The sequence below is a fragment of the Eulemur rufifrons genome, chromosome 29 (assembly GCF_041146395.1).
Source record: "Eulemur rufifrons isolate Redbay chromosome 29, OSU_ERuf_1, whole genome shotgun sequence".
Lineage (NCBI taxonomy): Eukaryota > Metazoa > Chordata > Mammalia > Primates > Lemuridae > Eulemur > Eulemur rufifrons.
This window is the reverse complement of record NC_091011.1, coordinates 63,710,261-63,729,840: the sequence shown is the minus strand read 5'-3', so window position 1 is coordinate 63,729,840 and position 19,580 is coordinate 63,710,261. Positions and strand designations below refer to the sequence as shown.

The 19,580-nt window shown below is 37.8% G+C and overlaps 1 protein-coding gene across 50 annotated transcripts in view; it reads left to right on the top strand.

Annotated features, from left to right (window-relative positions):
* NRCAM (neuronal cell adhesion molecule) overlaps nt 1-17,365 on the top strand; it is a 264,004-nt gene extending 246,639 nt beyond the window's left edge. For 39 of the 50 annotated variants that reach the window (XM_069462461.1, XM_069462455.1, XM_069462462.1 and 36 more), the window contains 3 exons: nt 4,554-4,685; nt 5,512-5,590; nt 14,859-17,365. In XM_069462461.1, coding sequence (XP_069318562.1) covers nt 4,554-4,685; nt 5,512-5,590; nt 14,859-15,096 — 449 coding nt within the window. In that variant the 3' untranslated portion in view covers nt 15,097-17,365. Of the gene's footprint in view, nt 1-4,553; nt 4,686-5,511; nt 5,591-8,443; nt 8,506-14,245; nt 14,304-14,858 lie in introns of those variants that run through there. The other 11 variants (XR_011231790.1, XR_011231789.1, XR_011231788.1 and 8 more) reach the window with 6 other exon arrangements.
* Nucleotides 17,366-19,580: the final 2,215 nt, after the last annotated feature.

Sequence of the window (19,580 nt, the reverse complement as noted above, 5' to 3'; positions counted from 1 at the left end):
CATTATGATTTTTAAATTTCTTAAAATTTAGAAAATATATAATCATATGTGGTTTTAAAAAAAAAGAAACCAAAGGTAATACTCAATAACTTGTTAAACTATATTTTTAAAATATTCATTTGTGAAAATCATAATGTTTTAAGAAAAAATATTTCTCCTATTACTCTGTTCCTTGTATTTCATATTCATTTATGTACATAGTTCTAGGAAACCACTCTATTAAATTTAAAAGGGAAATATCTAATTCATAGTTAGTTTACAAGGTTTTTGTTTGTTGTTATTGATTTTGTTGTTTTAATTTCAAAATACTAAGAGGTCAAGTAGATAATTCTGTTCATATAGAGCTAGAATGCGAATAATAGTACTAGCATTTAGTCAGCTCTGCTCTGTGTCGGGCAAATGGTTTTCTCATTCAGTCCTTACAACAATCCTGTGAAGCAGGCACTGTTATTACCCACTTACACCTCATGTCAACGCTCAGAGAGGTGGGGTACATGCCCAAGTCACCCAGCTAGAACACGGTAGAGCGGGGATTAGAAGCTCAGCCCTCAGACACCAGAAGAGAATCCCTCGCTACATCCACTGTACAAGGTCACAGAGGCCCACACACCAAGTAGAACAGGTTGTCTTGGAAATCACCACTTCAGTTAGCACTTGGCACGTCTGAACAGTGATTCTGGACCCCAACTTGCAGGTGAGGTAGATTCACCCTCAATATCAAGTGGTAGCATTTTTTGTCCTTTTACAGGACAAAAGACAACTCCTTTAGAAAATTGTTTTTTACTCAGTGGTGTAAATTACCTACAATTCCAGCAGCCACTGCCAGATAGTTCAAGATGGTAAGTGGGCATTCTTGTGTGCCAGTGACAGAGAGACAACCAGTTACAGTCACTTTGTACATATAAATGTAACTATTAAATAGAGTACGTATTGATTGAACCCTTGGGACCTTAGTTAACATGTTACCTCTAAGAGCAAGTGCTGTCAGCATTCTAGAATCCCTTGACTTACTGTTAGTCCAACTCCCTTCTCCTCATTTGCAATGCTTCGTCCTTTAGGGCTGCCAGATTAACTCCAGTGTGGAAGCATTATCTTCTACTGCTCTTGCTCCTTCTCCCCTCCACGCTAGGTTCTGAGGTGTAAGAATGTCAGTACTCACATGAAAGCACACACACTATTTGGCTAATTTTTCAACCTTGCATTCATGAGCTGCTTCTCTCTCAGTTCTGCTAATCTCAGGAACCTAGACTCAACTTTCATTTACATTTGTTTCATGAATCTTCCTAACATGATACTGTCTCTGCCTTTTATAGTCTGGATTTTTAAAGTATATTTCTTAATTTTTTTTCCTATAGTACAAACTGAAAAATCAAAACTATAGGCAGTGTCCTGATACCATGCTTCTCCCCATACTCCTGGTATGACACCACCCACCTCCTCTTCCTCCTTTCTCACTTGTGTCCCTCAGTTACCGAGTCTCTCCTCTCATATCATAAAGGATTTAAAGCAGATTTGTTTCTTCTGGGCCCAACAGCTTTTTTGTCAACTGTCTCCAAACTTTAGCCAAGGTCTTTTTTTTTCCCTTCCTAAACTTTTCTAACTATTTTAACTGAGCAGGACATTTTTATACATAGTGGATTCTTCATAAATAGTATAGAACAACCATTTCGCTCAGCCCGTATCTTCTGTGTTTATTCAATGATCCTAAGTACTCAGCATTTTCCTCAGAGACCTCCTACCACAGAGCACAGGTTATCCATGACACAACGCACACACGAGAGCAGAAGACTGTTGTTAAAACTAACTAGAAAGCAAAGAAAATTTTGTTCCTCTGCTTTATTTTCATATCCTTTATATGTGTGTGTTTAATTTATCATTTTATGGATTATTCAAGTAATACATGAATATAATTTTATGGTACAAAACTGAGATAAAGTGAAAATCCTCTTTTACTCTCCTAATACCCATCCATTGAATCTCAGATTCTAGAAGGAAAAGCTCCCTAGGTTTCATCCTGTGTGTCTGTCTCCATGTGTTTATGTGTGTTATGCACAATCACAGTTATGACTTGGGTATATATGTTCTAATTAAGATGATTTTAAAGTATCCTGAGAAGGCTTGAAGCCTCTTGTAGTCATTCTGGGATTTAGATCTTTTCTTGTATGGATTGAAAGTCAGTAGAAGCTGTTATTTCCACTTGCACAATTTGTTTTAATCAACTTCTGGTGCACGTGCATGTGTTTGTGTGTGGACGAACACACAAGCACACGTGCACCTATTACTATATAGTGCCTGCCTAATCTTAAATAACAGGGCAGTGAGATATTTGATACTTTTTTTCTTTAGACATAGAGGCAAAAATTTAAAGTCAATGTGGGTGTTTGTTTATCAACTGGTAAAGAAACAGAACCAGGTTTTGCATGGCTGCATAGCAGCAAGCTGCCAGCTGGCAGTTCGGTTTTGGCAGTCCCTACCTTTGTGTCTGTGCAAGTACCTGAGCATCTTATTTTTCTCTCATCAGTTGCATTTAATTATATGAAAAATGTAAATGCCAAAACTATTCATTGCAAGGCTGTAAATCAGTAAGCATACTAAAAACAAGAACTGTTTAGCTTCAGCCAAATGTTCGAGAGACTTATGCCACTTGGTTTTTGGTTCAGTTTTGAAGAAAAAGCACATAAAGACCATGTGCGAATTGACAGAAATATATTGCCAAAGAGTATGTAGTGATGGACTTTTCAAACATTTTTACCTGTCTCGGAATGGAAAGTCCCTATAGCATTTTATTGTTTGTTCAGACTTTTGGAGATTTGATGTCTGGACATGTTTTCAGGAATGCATTACAGCAGGTGAACATAATGGCCAGTAGCATGTTTTCTGGAGTCAGACAGACATAGGTCAAACTCTAAGTTTTGGACAAGTTCTTTACCCTCTCTGAGCTGGGGTTTATTCCTAATGCCTACCTCAGAGGATTGTTGCAAAGATTAAATGAGATTATGCCCTCAACACAGTGCTTAGTATATAGTAAGGGTCCAAAAATGTTAGCTGTCATTGTTACCACCATTGTCTTCATCTTCATCACCATCACCATGACTGTGATATGTGTACGGAAAGGGGGAACTGCCTTTACTGGTGCTTCACTTGTATGTGGTTATGATAACAGCTCAAAACCTCCTTACGTAATGAGGTATGAGGAACTGTTGGAGAAAGGCTACCGGCCATTGGTTTGTAGTCCGGATAATGCGTTTCCACATCTCGTCTTATTTCTTCCACATATTTCCATACATTTTTACATTCCTCTTCACACTTGATTTTAAGCATTTCCTTTTTCTCCCTATACTTTGTGTGGAGAAAAAGAGGCAATGAGATGCTGGTTTTTCAACATATAGCAGAACCTGGGATAGGTGTAGCTATGCTTATTTCTGCATCCAGAGATCACACACACCTAACCCAACCATGTGAAACATATTCAGAAGAAATTCCGTCAAATTAAAAGTGTGATATAGGTAGGCATGCTTATGGAATCAAAAGAAGAAAACCTTTTACCTCGATTATGGTCAAAAGAGAAAAAATAAAGGCCTTTTAAGAAAGGATTTCTACAATTTCAGCAAATCCGCATGGGCATGTCTGAATAGCCATTAATGCTGCACTTTGTCCCATATGATTGACACTTTTAAGGAAGACCAGAAATGTTAATCATTCTGTGGTTTTCTTAGGTTTTGCATATTATGACTGGTTGGATAAGGGGCTTCACATTGATTTACTCAAACACAATAGATGAAAACTGAAAGAATACGTATGCATGTGAATGAGTATTTTCTCTTCAAACTGGTCACTTTGTCTAATAATGACTCCACTGATGAAGATGTCTTTCTGAACGGACCCCCAGTAATAACAAATGTTGATCTTTTGAAGGTGGATTTGGATTTTCAGAAATTTCCATTCAGAACTAACTCTCGTAAATGAGATGAAAAACAAATCTCATATTTTGGATGCAAATGGGGATGTTATATAAAATAACAAGGCTGTTTTTCTTGTATGGATCGTTTTCTTTTTTAACATATTTCTAAAACATTTTGAAAATGGCAGCAGCCTTGCAATGACACTTTAGCCTCTAGAAGTGGATCCTTTGAAGGGAAAATACTTCATCAGATGTATACATTCTGTTCTGTTTAAAACTCAGTTTTCCATGCTTATCATTATACTTAATGTACAATTTATCCTAGAAACTAAATTTCTAAATTGGTTTGGGAATATATTTCTATTGCAAATATGTAGTAAAAATAACTGTAAACACGATGTTAAGCGAGATTTGTTAGCATTTAATGTTAATGTATTCAGATTTCTCTATTTGAATTTTTTTAACTTAGGAAGATTTTTCAGAGCTAAGTATTTATATAATTCCTGATTATTAACTGACAGATTCCAATTTGGGGCCACATGTAAAATATGTAAAAGCTGATATAATGTAGCAATTTTTACTACAAGATATAACAGCAGTTCCCATTTCCCCCTTAAACCACTGCCACCAACACCATTGATTTGTTTTCCAGCCATGGCAAGCCGGCAGGTGGACATTGCGACTCAGGGCTGGTTCATTGGTCTCATGTGTGCCGTTGCTCTCCTTATCTTGATTTTGCTGATTGTTTGCTTTATCAGAAGAAACAAGGGTGGTAAATATCCAGGTAAGAAAGAAAGATTAACGTTGCTTTATAATGCTGCATAATTACCCAGTAAACTAAAAAGAAATCATGAAGGTAATCATGTAGATTGCAAGAGTGTATCTTCCCAGAGACATAAATTTGGACTTTCTGTTCAGTTTTTTATCCTTTTTTATATAATGGCAACCTAAACATTGGCAAGGATCATAAGGCATTTGGAGGAGCAAATCAATCTGTCCTCTGAAGAAACCGGTCTGCTTTCTTAAGCTCCACCTAAGTTATGGATGCTGACGTAGCACCTAAAACCAGTTGGCAAGGAGAGGGTGGGAGGAAGGTGCATGAAGTTTTCTGGAAGTAATGCATGAACCAAGTCTTGACATTGGATGTGTATAGGGATATTGCTTTCCCTGTAAGGTTAATAGTTTCCTCAATTTAGTGGGTCCAGTGAATTTATATTTTCTTTACCTGACCATTTGCCCTTCAGTTACAAGAAAAAAACCTGCAAAAAAAAAAAAAATAGACTTACAAAAACAGTTTGTAGCCATTAATATGGCTAATAAATAGATTAGTAAAGTAGGGGCTAAATCTTAGTAACTTAAAAATTATTCCTTGATCAGGTGAATTAGAAACTAAAGTCCATTTTACGTGTTCAATGTTCATTCTATTAGGCTGCCTCAAAATGACTAAATCATCAAAACATATGCATGGCCACATAACAGATGTGGTTATACAGCATCTACTTGTGCATGATTTCTCACTGCTGTCTATCTCAAAAGAGTGTGCTCTTAAACAAACTTTGAACAAGGAAGCACAGGATCGATGGCTAATAATGTCATTTGGAAATTTTTAGTTAAAGAAAAGGAAGATGCCCGTGCGGATCCTGAGATCCAGCCTATGAAGGAAGACGACGGAACTTTTGGAGAATACAGGTGAGCCTCTGCTTCTCACCCGCTGTTCATGTCCTCTGCCCGCACAACACTCTCCCCAGAGTAGGAGTACTTGCCAGCTCTGCCTGGCATTTCATATTTTCTTCAAGTATAAGTATAGAAGCACTTCCATGTCTAAATATTTACACGTCCCTTATGATTAAACATTGTCACTTTTCATTAAAAAATAAATTTCCATCCTGGTCATAGTTTGGAGATGGAGTGCCTTCCACTCTGCGGTATTTTCCAGGAACCCATGCTGTGTTGGTCAGCCTAGCAAAGCTGTGTGTTACAATGAGAATTAAAACCATAAAGACCCTACAAAACCGGCATTGTAAAGGAAACTATACATGTCATTTTCTAAACAGACTTTTATAACCAGTGTTAACACAATTTTTAATCTCGGACATGAAGCTAGTTTTTCTTAAACAATACCTATACCCCTGCCCATCAGTCGTGAAATGACTGGATTGTTTTAGAAGCTGTTAATTATTAAGAAATACCATAGCTCCCTAGGCAGTGTGTTCATTCACCTCTTGGCTGGACTCTATCATTAAGGAAAATTTTTAACATGACCTATGGGCTAAATTTTAAAAAATCTTCTCTTTAAACAGAGATAGTCTTGCCTAGGTGTTACAGATCTTTTCAAAGAGAAAGAAATGATTCTTTTCGATATGTTTAAAACCAGAAACAAAATATATGCTTACTTACTTAAAAGATTGGTGTTCTGGTATTCTAAAAGTATACTTTTATTCATAAAATGCCTTTGTAACTTGTTTTTTTTTTCCTTTTTATAAGTCTCTTGCTTATATAAAATATAATCTTTCAATATGCACTGAACCCATATTGAGACTTTTTTTTCCCAGAAGAAAAGGGTTTTAGGAGAAATGAACCATTTCACTATTGTGATTGCCAGGTGACATTTTTGTGTTAAGTGTTATCTATCTCTAGAATTCATTTTTTTTATTTTTCCATGTCAATATCATGTCAATACTATGGAATATCATATTTGAATGACAAATAATGCCAAGGATGAGAAATATAGAACTGATTTAGAAAAACCATATATTTTCATCAAAACTAGTTTCTTACCAGTTTCCATGCAGATACAAGCATTTTGCCTTTTTTAGCACCGAAGCTTTTATATTCTGATCTTCCCTTGAAAAAAGGTAACTATGGTTTCTAAAAATTTTCAGGATTTCTGTATCCTATGATACAGAAAAATACCTAATAGGGTTGTCTTGATATCAAATATTGGCTCTGGGGCTGAAAGGATAAGAAAACCTCATGCAGTACCCACACCCAGTCCACCCAAACGGTTTTCATAACAAAGTAGAGCAGCCTACAGGTGCCCATAGCCTAAGGCAGCCGTATCTTACACTGGATAAGTAGAAATCTTCACTGATTTAATTCACTCTTCCACATGTTTCTCCTGTAAAGAGGATAAGCTGACAATTACTAAATAACTTTTTATTCTTAGAGTTCTTGTGGCTATAATTCTGTATAGGATATGCATGCCACTCCTTTATTTATTTGTGAGGAAGCTATATCTTTAACATAGCCTGAAAAAATATATATATTTGCACGAATTGAAAATAAACCATTATACTCATCCATTCTCCACATGGTGATGGATTCCTATTCTACATTATCATGCTTAAATGAGTCTAGCAATGTACTGCTCGCTGCATGGGTCTCAAATATCAACTTGCAATGTAAAACCATGACCTAAAGTCACGTGACTTTCTCCAGGTAACTATGCTACCTACTCCATTAAAACTTGATTAAAATCGAGGTTGAGTTTTATGAACTAGGTTGGAATCAAGAGACTGTTATTTTTATTTTCCACTCAGCTCTTCTATGAGCTATCTACTAACCACTTTTAATATGACTTTGTTTCTAGAGCAGTACATAGCAAATACTTGGTTACTGGCCTCATAATCACTGTGTTTACATCTATTTGGCTCTATTTCTTTGTCTCGGTGTTAATTCATATGTGCTGTGTTTGTGAAGCATTTTCAAATGGCTGTCTTTAGCTTAGGCCTTGAGCTTCTTAGGAGAGAAAGATTTCATTTCTGTCTATTGAGTGCAAACCCAGTTGGTGTGAAGACAAAAACACTTGCCACGCAAGTAATGACATCAGTCTGGTAGGTACCAAGGGAAATAAGGTTCTGACGGTGTTTTAACTCAGAACACTACTCAGGGATGTGATTTTTTGATTCATAAGGACAATCTCACAAACAAAGTCACTTCCCCAAATTCCCAACAACCTTTAGTTACTGATGTGGCTCTGTCCTGTGATTTTTCTGACACTGCCTAAGAATTGTTTTCCCTTTGGTTTCTTTTCTAGTTAAAGAAATCAGAAAACCTTTGTTATCTTAGAGGTCACAATTAATGAAAATGGTTCCAGCTGTTTATTACAGAATCTTTATTTTTAATAATATTTTAAGTGTCATTCTCTTCCCTAAATCACCAGGGTCCTGTCTCTGCTTTGTACCTTCTGGAAGTTTTGAGCTCTGTGTTACTTATTAATTCTTATTCTCTTTCACTCCAAAAAATAAATTACTATGCTGATCACACACAGACACATACAAAATTAGGACTATTACCTAAATGTAAATTAATTCCATTTATGATTTACTCATTCTCCACCTAAGGATGAAACTATTTCTACATGGTTGGCTCTGAGCCAGATGATATTTTATAGTGCAAAGAGGGATGGAACGTCAGTGGTGGCCCAATATGATTTTTTTTTCATGTGCTATAACCCTGTGCCTTACTCCAGCACCCAGCCCCAAGCAGTTACCCTCTGGTGGAAGCCTGCAGCTTTGTTTGTTTGTTTCTTTAATTATACAGACAGTAGGATCTGCATCCTTACTAGCATATAGAAAAATCAGAGAAACAATGCAACCAACAGTGTAAGTATTTTTTTATTCTTTAGATCCATTCTTCTCAAAACCAGAATGAACCTAGGTCATAAACCATATACCCATGGTAATTGAACTCATAACTGACTGCATAATTAGTGTCTCTTGCCATAGGAATCTTGTCATTCATGTGAACACAGCCTTGTGGCAAGCATGCTAACCTGTGCTCACAAGGCTTGAATGATGCCAAGATGTGTTATATACTTTAGATTTATTCTGCTCACAAACATGAACTGGGTTGTGAACAGAGTAATGATAGACTTTTAGACAGTGGGTCAGAAAGAATGTTTGGGTCATGAATGTCAATAAAACTGCAACACAGTTTGACCATGGAAGGGTGGTAACTACAGGAAAATTAGACAGAATTATGATTGAATTATCTTCTGTTGCTGAATTTTACTCCATAGGCATTTAATGGGTGTGTATAACTCTGAACCAAGTGCTTTTGGAAAAAGAAATTGATTTCCCTAAAATTTCATTCTTAGAGCAAGAGAAAGGAAAGAATATATTCCAGTGCTTTGTCTGCTATCATAAAATTAAGAAGGAATGAAATTTTTTTAACAAAGAAGAATTTCTAAAATGCCCACTGTCTCCTCTATTATTATTTCACAATGAATTCATTCAACCAGTATTTATTGAGTGCCTACTGTATTGGGGAATATTAAAACCAGTAAGAGTTTGTTCCCACATTGGGACTTTATAGTCTAGTGAGGGAGGCAGAGAAGTAAAGGAATACTTGACCAGAGTGTGAAAAGTGCTGTGAAAGAGACAAAGCTAAGGTGTCAAGCGAGCAGGAGCAGGAAGCCAAAGCCAAACTGGCAGCGTAGAAGGAGGGTGGTACAGGGAGTCTTTCCAGAGGAAGCAATGCGGGAACTGAGTTTTGATATTGTGATGCGAGCATTTCTTTTCATTGCACAATGATCTTTATTCATGAATCTAAGTATCAAGAATATATTTTGTACCTATATATACTATATTATAACTTATTTTGAAATTCATTTAATCTTTGACATTTTGAGCTAAGAATTAACATCTAATACATCCTGTCCTTAAAAGTTCTCATAAAATGTGGATGAATTTTTACTTGTTTTATAAAGCTTTCTATACTATGTAGCTAAATACGTAAATGACTTTTAAATCATCTTCTGTAACGTTTTGATTCTTCTCATTTGGGGAACTACCCTTTCACATTTAAACTTGACTATGTACCCAGCCATGGTGGCTCATGCCTGTAATCCCACCACTTTGGGAGGCCACAGTGGCCACGAGTTTGAGACCAGCCTAGGCAACATAGCTAGACCTTGTCTCTACAAAGAATTTTTTTTAAAAAATTAGCTGGGCGTGGTGATGTGCACCTGTAATCATAGCTACTCAGGAGGCTGAGGCAGGAGGATCACTTGAGCCCAGGAGTTCGAGGTTGCAGTGAGCTGTGATCGTGCTACTGCACGCTAGCCTGGGTGACAGAGTGAGACCCTGTTTCTCAAAAAGAAAAAAAGAAAAGAAAGAAAAAAAAACTTGACAGGGATATTTCCCTTAGCACAATATCAAAAGCAATTTATTTACTATTTCATTATAAAATTCATCTTTGAGTTCAAAAAAGGCAAGCACTAATACAGTGCTTCACACAGACTTGTGACCATTCATCACATCTGGAAAGTTCTGTGTGTGTGTTGTACAAGGTATTTCTTAGAAAAATCTCTCTGAGATGGAGGCCTGGAGTGGAGAGAAGAGGTGTGATGGGGGATGAACACTTATACTTGTTGGACACAAACCATGTGCCAAGCACTGTGCTTGTGACTTAGACCATTTTTTCTCACTTAACTACATTCTAATTATTGAAGTACAATATATTGAATCATTACCACTTATTAAAGACTAGTCTTAAAAAGATCTTGGTGACTTTGAACAGCTTTTCCTGGAAAGACTCTGTTTGTTGATAGAGCACTCAATTCCTTCCTTCTGTTCTTTCAAGTACAGCCTGTGTTGCTGTAGATTCTCTCTCATCCACTGCAGCCATTAAGCTGGAATGAATGGATGCTTCCAGAGAGCCCTTTCTTGGCTGCCCATTAATCATAACTGGTACAATTGTGTATGAAAAATCCAAACGAATCTATGGGTAAATATTAGAGTAAGAGAATTTAATAATGTTGCTTGACAGAAAATTAACAAAAAGTCAATTATATTTCTGTGTACCAGAAAACAATTGGAAAATAAGAATTTAAACATTATTCTAGTTGTGATACCATAAAAATATGATGTAAGAATAAAGCCAACAAAAATATCTTCCACTGGTTATAGGACCTTGTATTCCATTCCACTGATCAGTTTGTCTATCTCTGTACCAAAACTACACTGTCTTAATAATATAGCTTTTAATAAGTCTTGATCAAGTCCTCCAACTTTGATCTTCTTCATCAAGAACATTTTAGATATTCTTGGCCCTTTTCATTTACATACATATCTTAGAATCAGCTTGCCAAGATGCACATAAAAACCTGCTGGGCTTTTATTGGAAACAAACTGCATCTAAAGAGCAATGTGGGAAATGTTAACATATCTACTGTACTTGAGTCTTCCATCCATGGATGTGGTATATTCCTCCATTTATTTAGGTCTTCTTTAATAACTCTGAATAAAAGTTTTATTTTCTTCATACAGGCCTTACACATACTTTGTTAGATTTATTCTTATATAGTTCATATTTTATGGTATCATTAATGAACTAATGTTTTAAATTTCATTTTCTAATTATTTTCAAGAGCATAAATAAAATTGACCCTTATACTAATGTTGTATCAAATAGCTCTCTTTTTATTCTAATGCTTGTCTGTAGATTGTTCTGGATTTTTTACATATATAATCATATCAATTATGAATAATGATAGCCTCCTTTCATCTATTTCTTTTTCTCATCAAATTGCTCAGTTCTTCCCATGCAGTTTTGATTAGAAGTGGTGATAGCAGCCTATTATTTCTGATTTCAAACAGAAAGCTTTCAACATTCACCATCAAGGATGATGTTTACTCTAGGTTTCTTGTAGGTACCCTTAATCAGGTTAATACAGATACTTTCTTAAGGTTTTTATCATGAACGGGTGTTGAATTTTGTCATATACCTGTTTTCTAAACCTAGTGGGATGATCATAAGATATTTTAATTTTCTTCTTCTAAAATGGTGAATTATATGAATTGAAGTTTTAATGCTAAAACAAACCTGCATTCCTGGAACAAATTCAATTTGGGTATGACATATTATCTTTTTAGTAAATTGCTAAATTCGATTTGCTCATAGTTCATTTGGAATTTTCTCATCTGTGTTCATGAATGAGATCAGCCTATAATTTGACTTTCTCAAAATGTTCTTATTGGTTTTAGATATCAATGTTACCCTAGCCTCATAAACTGGTTAAAGGAATGGTTCTTCTGGCATGTCCAAACTTTAACAAGTCCAAAACTGAACCCACGATCTACCACCTGAGACATGCTCCACTCCACAGTAAGGGCAATGCCAAGCTTCCTGTTGCTCAACCCAAAAATCTTGGTGTCATCTTTTTCTCTGTTATTCCATATCCAGTCTATCAGAAAATCCTGTTGGCTCTACATTTAAAATATGTTCATAATCTGAGCCTTTGTACCCCCTCCAGTGTTCCACTCTGCTCCATGTCACAGTTATCTCACTCCTGGATTACTGCGGTCATCTCCCCTGACTCTCTAGAGCAGGGTTTGGCAAACTGGATATTTCAGACTTTATGGGCCACATGGTCTCTACTGCAACTCTGCAATTCTGCTGTTGTAGTGCAAAAGCAGTGACAGACAATAAGTAATAAAGGAACATGGCCCAATTTTGCCATAGCTGACCAACCTCTACCCTCTAGGGTAGGCTATTCTCAACACTGATGACAGAGTACTGGCTTTCAACTGTACATCAAATCATGTCATTCATCCTTTGAAAACCCTCCATGGGTTTCCCCTCTCACTCAGAGTTGAGGCAGCATCCTTACAATGTCCCACAAGGCACTGATCAGCCCTGCCACTTCTCTTAATTCCTACTGTTCACGTCCTCTCTCTCTCTCTCTTCCTCTCTCCCTCTCTGTCCCAGCCACACCAAGTTCCTTAGTGTTGCTAGAACAGGCCTGGCTCATCCCTACCTCAGGGCATTAGTACTGCTTCTAACTCTGCTGGAATCGCTCTCCCTTCAGCTTTCCACCTTGCTAACTCTACTCTTAAGTCATTGACCAGATGTCACTTCATAATAAGGCTTTCCTGGACTTCCTATTTCAATGTCAACTCTCCATACCCTCCCCTGACACCTTCCATCCTCTTTACTAAGCTCTATATTTTCCATAGCACTAATCACCTTCTGACATAATATATAACTAATTTTTTTTATCATATTGTTTCCTCCACTAGAAGTAAACTCGGTGAGGTCAGAGCTTTAGTCTATTTTGTTTGCTTCTGTATCCCCAGTGCCTAGAACAATATCTGTTTTTAGAGTAGGCACTCAATAAACATTTATTGAATGAAGGGATGGGTGGATAGATGCCTGACCAAAGAAACGCTACAGATGAGAATTTCCTGCACTGTGTTCCATGGGACACTAGTTCTATGAAGCAGAATAAAACTAACAGTTGGCATCCAGGTGACAAAATTCTGTTTATTATTGAACTCTTCAGCAGAATTAACTGTGTCACCAAGTCATGAGCTATATTTCACAGGAAGTGTTCAAGCAAACCTAGAAGTTAGTGATTAAATCCCAAAGATACTGCATCAGCTATTTTTTGTGACAGGTTGAACACTGGAAGCTATGTCCTCTGAAGTACCCCAAACACAAGCCACCCTAAGGTTTTGTGATGCCTCCCCCACTGTCTATTAGCAGTGGTGATAATATAGTTTATTTAATATGCAACAAGAGTTTATGTATTGTTAAAACAGGTCATTTTCAATAGCATATGCCTGTGTCATATTATACTAGCATTATTACCCAGGCTTCAGATTTTCTTCTTGGAGAAAAATTGAAACGACTAGTAAAAGTTATTGGCAAAAGAGTCAGGATACTTGTGCATCTTGAAATATTTTATCTTGGCTAGAAAAAAAGTCACTCTGTGAACCAGAGAAAGCAATAAACTCTTAGCATAAATTGCTGGATGAAATATTGCAGCCAAGGCGACATCTTTTTTATATTAAGGCTTTTTATTTTTACTAATATGGTGTTTATTTCCTATTTTGCCTTGCATTTTTGTTCTCTGAAAGAAAACAAAATATTGAATTGTGTCATTGCCTGTTTTCTATTTTTTTTTTTCCCCGAAATGTTACCTATTAAGGACTAGGTCAATGACCATATGGGTGGACATTCTAATACATAATGATTACTCTTCCACTTCCAGAAATTGTGCCTTAGGATTCAACAGAAAAATAAATAATAATAATAGAGTTCTGTGCAGTTTTATTAAAGGACACTACTCAGATTCCCATCTAACATGGATAAGCTGCCCAACACACTGGGAGAGGGGGTAGGGGGTTAAGATAAGTGTAGAAAGTATTTGCTTTTACATGTCTGGAATCATTCACATTCTTTAGAATATGTTGGCATGCCATTCACAGTACAAATGTACTGCCATTAAGTTAAAATGTATCTCTTTCCAAATAAATAAATCTTTACCCATTAACTAAAATTCTTACAGAAAACAAATACTGTGTACTATCAGTATAAGGATTTTGCTTTTCTTCTTAGGCTATTTTCATTTGTTTCTTCTGCATCCTTTTAATGGAATTTATAGGTCTCTTGAAAGGTAAGGTTGAAGTTTACAAGTCTGGCCTGCACTTGATAACAAAATTATTTGAAATGCAGGATTTTGCTTCTCCTCCTAGCTCAGAAAAAAAAAATCCATATTTCACACTTAACGAAAATCATGCTCCATTCATATCCAAAGAATCAGAGATACTATGCAGTTTAACATACTAATTTCTCTACTTGCCATAAGCTTTTGCCCCCTTTTGAATTCAACATAGTGATGATTTTTAACTTTTCCCAATTCTTCCTTTTTTAATGCTTGTGATTATTTCCGGATTGCTTTCAACTCAGGAATCAAAAATCTGTCATTGAAATTAACATGCACAATCGGGAACCATCCTCTCTACTGAAGACTTCATGATTCAACCATTTCAGCTCCTGACTTTCATTCCAACCCATCCTAGTCATTGGAGTCAACCTGACAATTAGATTTGGCTAGAGAAGCCCAGGACTCCGAATGCTTTTTCATAATTTGCATGCATGGTCTGTAAACACAAAAACAGTTAACCTCAATGTCAGTCTTGACAAAAATGTCTCTTCTCATTTTTTCCAGTGACGCAGAAGACCACAAGCCTTTGAAAAAAGGAAGTCGGACTCCTTCAGACAGGACTGTGAAAAAAGAAGATAGTGATGACAGCCTAGTTGACTATGGAGAAGGGGTTAATGGCCAGTTCAATGAGGATGGCTCTTTCATTGGACAATACAGTGGTAAGAAAGAAAAAGAACCGGCTGAAGGAAATGAAAGCTCAGAGGCACCTTCTCCTGTCAACGCCATGAATTCCTTTGTTTAATTTTTAAGCTCTTTGCCAATATCCCATTTCTCTAGAATGTTTATCTTAAGCACTTGGTTGTCAGTCCTCTCATACTATGAACATATGGGGAAAGAGTTTATTTTCTGCTGTATGTTAATATTATGAGAACAGTCAGAGCAAAAACATAACCCAGTCAGATGATATGTTAATGTGAACTGGAGTGCAAAGTGTAAACTTTTCCATTCAAGATGGGTATTTTGATTTCCTCAGAACTGATAAAAATCCTGCAATATCAACAACACATCATGCTACTTCTTCTTCAGGATACAGTTCAATATGATGCATGAAAAATGCTACACATTTAAAGGACATACCTGTGTATGTTATAAAAACATGGTTTGATACTTTGTTTATACTATCCTCAGCTGAACCCCTGAATATGAATTCCGTTTTCATTGTCAAGAGTGTTACTGTAGTATTCTCTAGAACTCCAATGTCTTTGTGGACATTGTTGTGGAATTGGTGACTCTATGTCTAGCTGTCGTTAGTCTTTTTGGGAGACTGTTAGGAACAGTATGTACAGTATATACTTGCTACATGAGTTAATTATGACAGTCGCATTTGCTGATGCTTACTGAGACCTGCTCTTGGCTCCTGTTACTTCGTAGGCTCCTTAATCTTCCAGGTATTACAGCAGCACAGTGTTCTACTTCTCATCACTTCTATGTTCAGTTGTTTTTAGGCATAAACAATGTGTATTGCAATGCATTTCGGCATTTGTGCCATACTGAAAGAATCGAAAACAAATCGCTCAGATTAAGTTTTGAAAATTACTCCAGAGAACACAGGGCAAGACACATGCGGTGCCTTCAGACGATAAGCATTCCATACGTCCTGCATTCTGTACCAGCTGGTACAGTCCGTTCCGAGTCCTAGATTACTGTCATTGTCTACAAGTAACTTTTAAAAAGCAGAGTTAATGAAAACTGCCATGCTGAGAAGAAAGGAAATGTGGAAATAAAAATCTTAAGACAGTTTATTTTAAAGAGCATTTCCTTGTAAGTATAAAAAGAAAAGCTGTGTCACCAATCGGAGCACAAATGATTTTTGTGGTCCTTTTTGCTTTCTATTACATTTAGTAAGAAAGATGTCAACATGCTAGAAAAATAATCAAAAAAAACCAAACAAATGATTTCAAAACTAAAAGAATACAACAGCATGTCAACAGGGATCCATCATTCTCTCAGGCTTTACCTATGTGAGCTTTCGAAACTCTCTGCAGCGTTAAGCAAGGTGTACGTACACAAATTGCTACAGACACATCTCAGACTCTAAGAAATCTGACAAGTGCTTAACAGGCCAATAGTCAAAGGGATTACATCTGCAATTTAAAAAATAAATATATATATATTCTATCATATTCACAAACAACATCTATCCAATGGTTTACCTCCAAATATGAAGATCTATAACAACCTATGGTTGAAGGGATGCTCAGTTTCATTTGCCAATAAATTGGTTTCTCATAACTTGCATCAAGTTTAATTTTAAGTAAAGCTTTTTATATGTAGATATTTTGTTGAATTTGTAAATACACTTAAAGTGTAGATGCTATATGCTTATAGGAGTTACATACAAATAAACATGCAAACAATGTTTATGTTGTACTGTATAAGAAATAAGCTAATTAATGCAGTGCATGGGATTGGAAATATCTACTTCAATAACTTTTGGGTTCCCCCCCCCCTTTTTGCTGTGAAACTGAAATAGTGGACTTTTCTACATATTGACAGCAGGTTTCTAGACGAAATCTTCAGAGCTTTGCCTATGCAGCACAGCAGGCCTCGTCACCTGTCATCTTGGACATAAGTAGGTAAAGCATAGTTTGAAGTAATCCCAGGTAAAGATGGCCCTAAATGCTTTCATGTCTCTATATTCACTTTTCACAGATCATCCTGTCTATTGGAAATATAAAAAGACAAAACAGGCTTGCCTTGGCATCAGAGAGCACAAAGATAAAAGTTACTTTAAATTTGCCAATGTTTTGGGAGAACAATAAAAACACAGTTGTTCCCTCTTCCATTCCAGTAGATGCTAAATTTATCTGTGCATGAAGGGGTCACTTCTGTAATAGTGCAACAGATTTTGTATTAAAAATTAAATGTGGTTTTAAAAGTCCCTCTCTCTTTTGTAATTTATCATGTTCCTAGAGGAGTGTGAATGTCCAAGTAATGGTATATGTAACGGTACAGGCAAATGTGATTGGATTTCCGTCAAAAAAGTAACTATTAAACCATCTTAATCTCTTCATGATTTTTAACTTTTTCAAACATATATTTCCTAATGTTGTAAACTAGTGAAAATTTTGATTTTTAATTTTACAAGGCTATCCTATGCAGAGCAAATTAAACACAAAACTAAATACAATATAAAATAAAGCTAATAAAATAGGGCATATGAAAAAATTTTTTTAATGTAAAGCAAGGCCAGATATTACCAGCCTTTTAAGAAAAGATTCCAGAAATCAGGTGTTCTTTCCTTTCCTTTCCCAAAGCCTGGTTCCCAGTGCCTGCCACCAGTCAGGACCCCTCTCTTTTGCGTGCCTGGACCTCCACCCTCCCCGGCCACAGGCAGCCTGCATTGCTTAACCCTCCTGCTTGATGACACAGTTTGGACAGTCGCAAGTATCCTGTGTCTGTCATCCACTCCCTTCTCTCCACCCTCATTCTTCTAATGGTCTCCAACCTGTCCAGCTCTGCAAACAGCCAAGGCCTGGCTTGTCCTCATGTTCAACCCCCTGCCCCTTATTTACCAGCTCCTGGTCCCAGCCTATTCCCCACAAGACCTCCTGCTGGCTCAGAGCTCCCCTCCCTGCACGGTGGTGTGGATAACATGTTAATGAGTGAACTGTACAATGCTGTATAGAGCTTGGTCTTTCTACCCTGCAGGGCGTGTCTGTCACTCACTTCAGAACAGCGCATCAGGGCCTCCCCTCCGCACTGCAGTCCACGGCATCAGTTCTGGGACTCTGTTTAGCAGAAGGCGGCAGGCAAAATGTAATCCTGACCACAAACAGCATTGGTCTCTTGATGGTTTACAGTGCCCCTGGTTTACCTCTAATGGATGATTTTGGAAATGGCTTGATGAAGGCAAGGGAAAAGGAATCCAAGGAATTGAGACTGCCCACCCAAACTAAGTGACTCTCTCCCGCGCGTGAGATTTCCTGCAGTTACCACGAGAGGGCTCCCGTGCTTTATTCAGTGCAAAAGAAACATGCCTGCAGGAAAACGCGGCCGCTGGAAACGGTGCAAACCGATTCTGATAACCAGACTGTGATCTGAGACTGCCTGCTGCCACAGGGGAAAATGGGATTTGCAACTTTCTCTGATGAGTTCTCAGCTTCCAGGGAGCAAGCATGTGGCACTGTGAGCCTTGTTAACCTTCTCCCCCTTACTGATGGGGGCTGGGGGAGTCAGCACAGGGAGAGGGAGGATGGGGCATCCTGGGTCCCTCCAGACATCCCTCTCACTGCTGCAAGTCAGCGGGGACAAGGGAGGGGCACGTCCTGAAAAGGCTTCTCCCCTTCTCCAAGGGATGCTGTTTTATCTGCCACCGACGGTTTGATGCTTTGTGATGGTATAGCACAAAAAAGCACAGCTCTTATTTTTCACTTAAAAAAAAAAAAAGCAGAAGGAAACAATACTACCCAAGTATTTATATTAAATAAGTAAATCGTCCTAGGTGGAGGTGGAAAGAGATGGGGATTCACATTCCGGATCTGCCACCTACTAGCTGTGTGACCGTGTACGAATGAGCCCCCTAATCTCCCACCTCTCCAGCCCCCTGTTTCCTCAGCTTGAACATGACAGATAGCAGATGGTTTCTAAGATGCCTTTTTGCTTAAATCCTATGGTTCCTAATACCAGTGACGGCAAAAATCTGAGTATGCACTAGAGCCAGGTATTTTGCTAAGCAGGGAGGATTCGAGGTGAGCAAAACCAGATGTGGTCCCTGCTGCCATGGAGGCTGGAGTCTAGTGTGAGAAGATGGACATTATCCCACAACCACCTAAAGGAATGTGTAACTCCAAGCTGAGGCAAGCACTGTAAAGGGAAGGCACGCCACTCTGTGAGAGCAAATACAGGTAGACCCCTGCCTGGTCGAGATGATCGGGAAGGCTTCCCGGAAGAGGTGCCAGCTGAGAGCCAGGGATGAGGGGGACGTGGGGAGGGGAAGGCAGAACAGAGCTGCTGCCCAGAGTGGGCCAGGGTGCCCAGAGCAGGGGCAGGGCCAGGCCATGCTGGGGCTTGAGGACCAATGGCAAGCTTTTGTGTTTATTCAGGAGCAGGAAAGCAGGAAGCAATTGAAGGGGTTTAAGTCAAGGGTTGTATGATCAGATTTGTGTTTTGGAGGTCGGGGAGGGTCATGGAATTTTGTGTGAAGGATGGACTGGAGGGGACCCAGAAAAATCGAGGCCTTTGGGAAGCTAGGCAGTCATTTAGAGAAGAGATGATGGAGGCTGG